Source organism: Penaeus monodon, chromosome 34 (genome assembly GCF_015228065.2).
Source record: "Penaeus monodon isolate SGIC_2016 chromosome 34, NSTDA_Pmon_1, whole genome shotgun sequence".
NCBI classification, from domain to species: Eukaryota; Metazoa; Arthropoda; class Malacostraca; order Decapoda; family Penaeidae; genus Penaeus; species Penaeus monodon.
Window position 1 is genome coordinate 405,164 of NC_051419.1, and position 203 is coordinate 405,366.

Here is a 203-nt window from a genome sequence, read left to right on the forward strand (position 1 = left end):
TACTCCCAGTTACAACCTCAGTACAGCCACTTGTGTATCCTGGAACGTAGCGAATGAACAGTGGAGTCCAGACGGCTGCGAGCTCGTCCTCCAGACTGGCACCGCCACTGAGTGCACCTGCAGCCACCTCACCAATCTGGCTGTCATCGTGGACGTGAACGGGGTTTTTGGAAAAGTGAGGGTTTTATGTATAGAGTTTTCCG

General features: G+C 53.2%; 1 protein-coding gene across 1 annotated transcript in view; it reads left to right on the forward strand.

Moving 5' to 3' along the window:
• LOC119594511 (latrophilin-like protein LAT-2) overlaps positions 1-175 on the forward strand; it is a gene marked incomplete at its 3' end in the record, with an annotated part of 16,044 nt that extends 15,869 nt beyond the window's left edge. The window contains 1 exon segment of the mRNA XM_037943541.1: positions 10-175. Within this exon segment, the coding sequence (XP_037799469.1) occupies positions 10-175 (166 nt within the window).
• Positions 176-203: the final 28 nt, after the last annotated feature.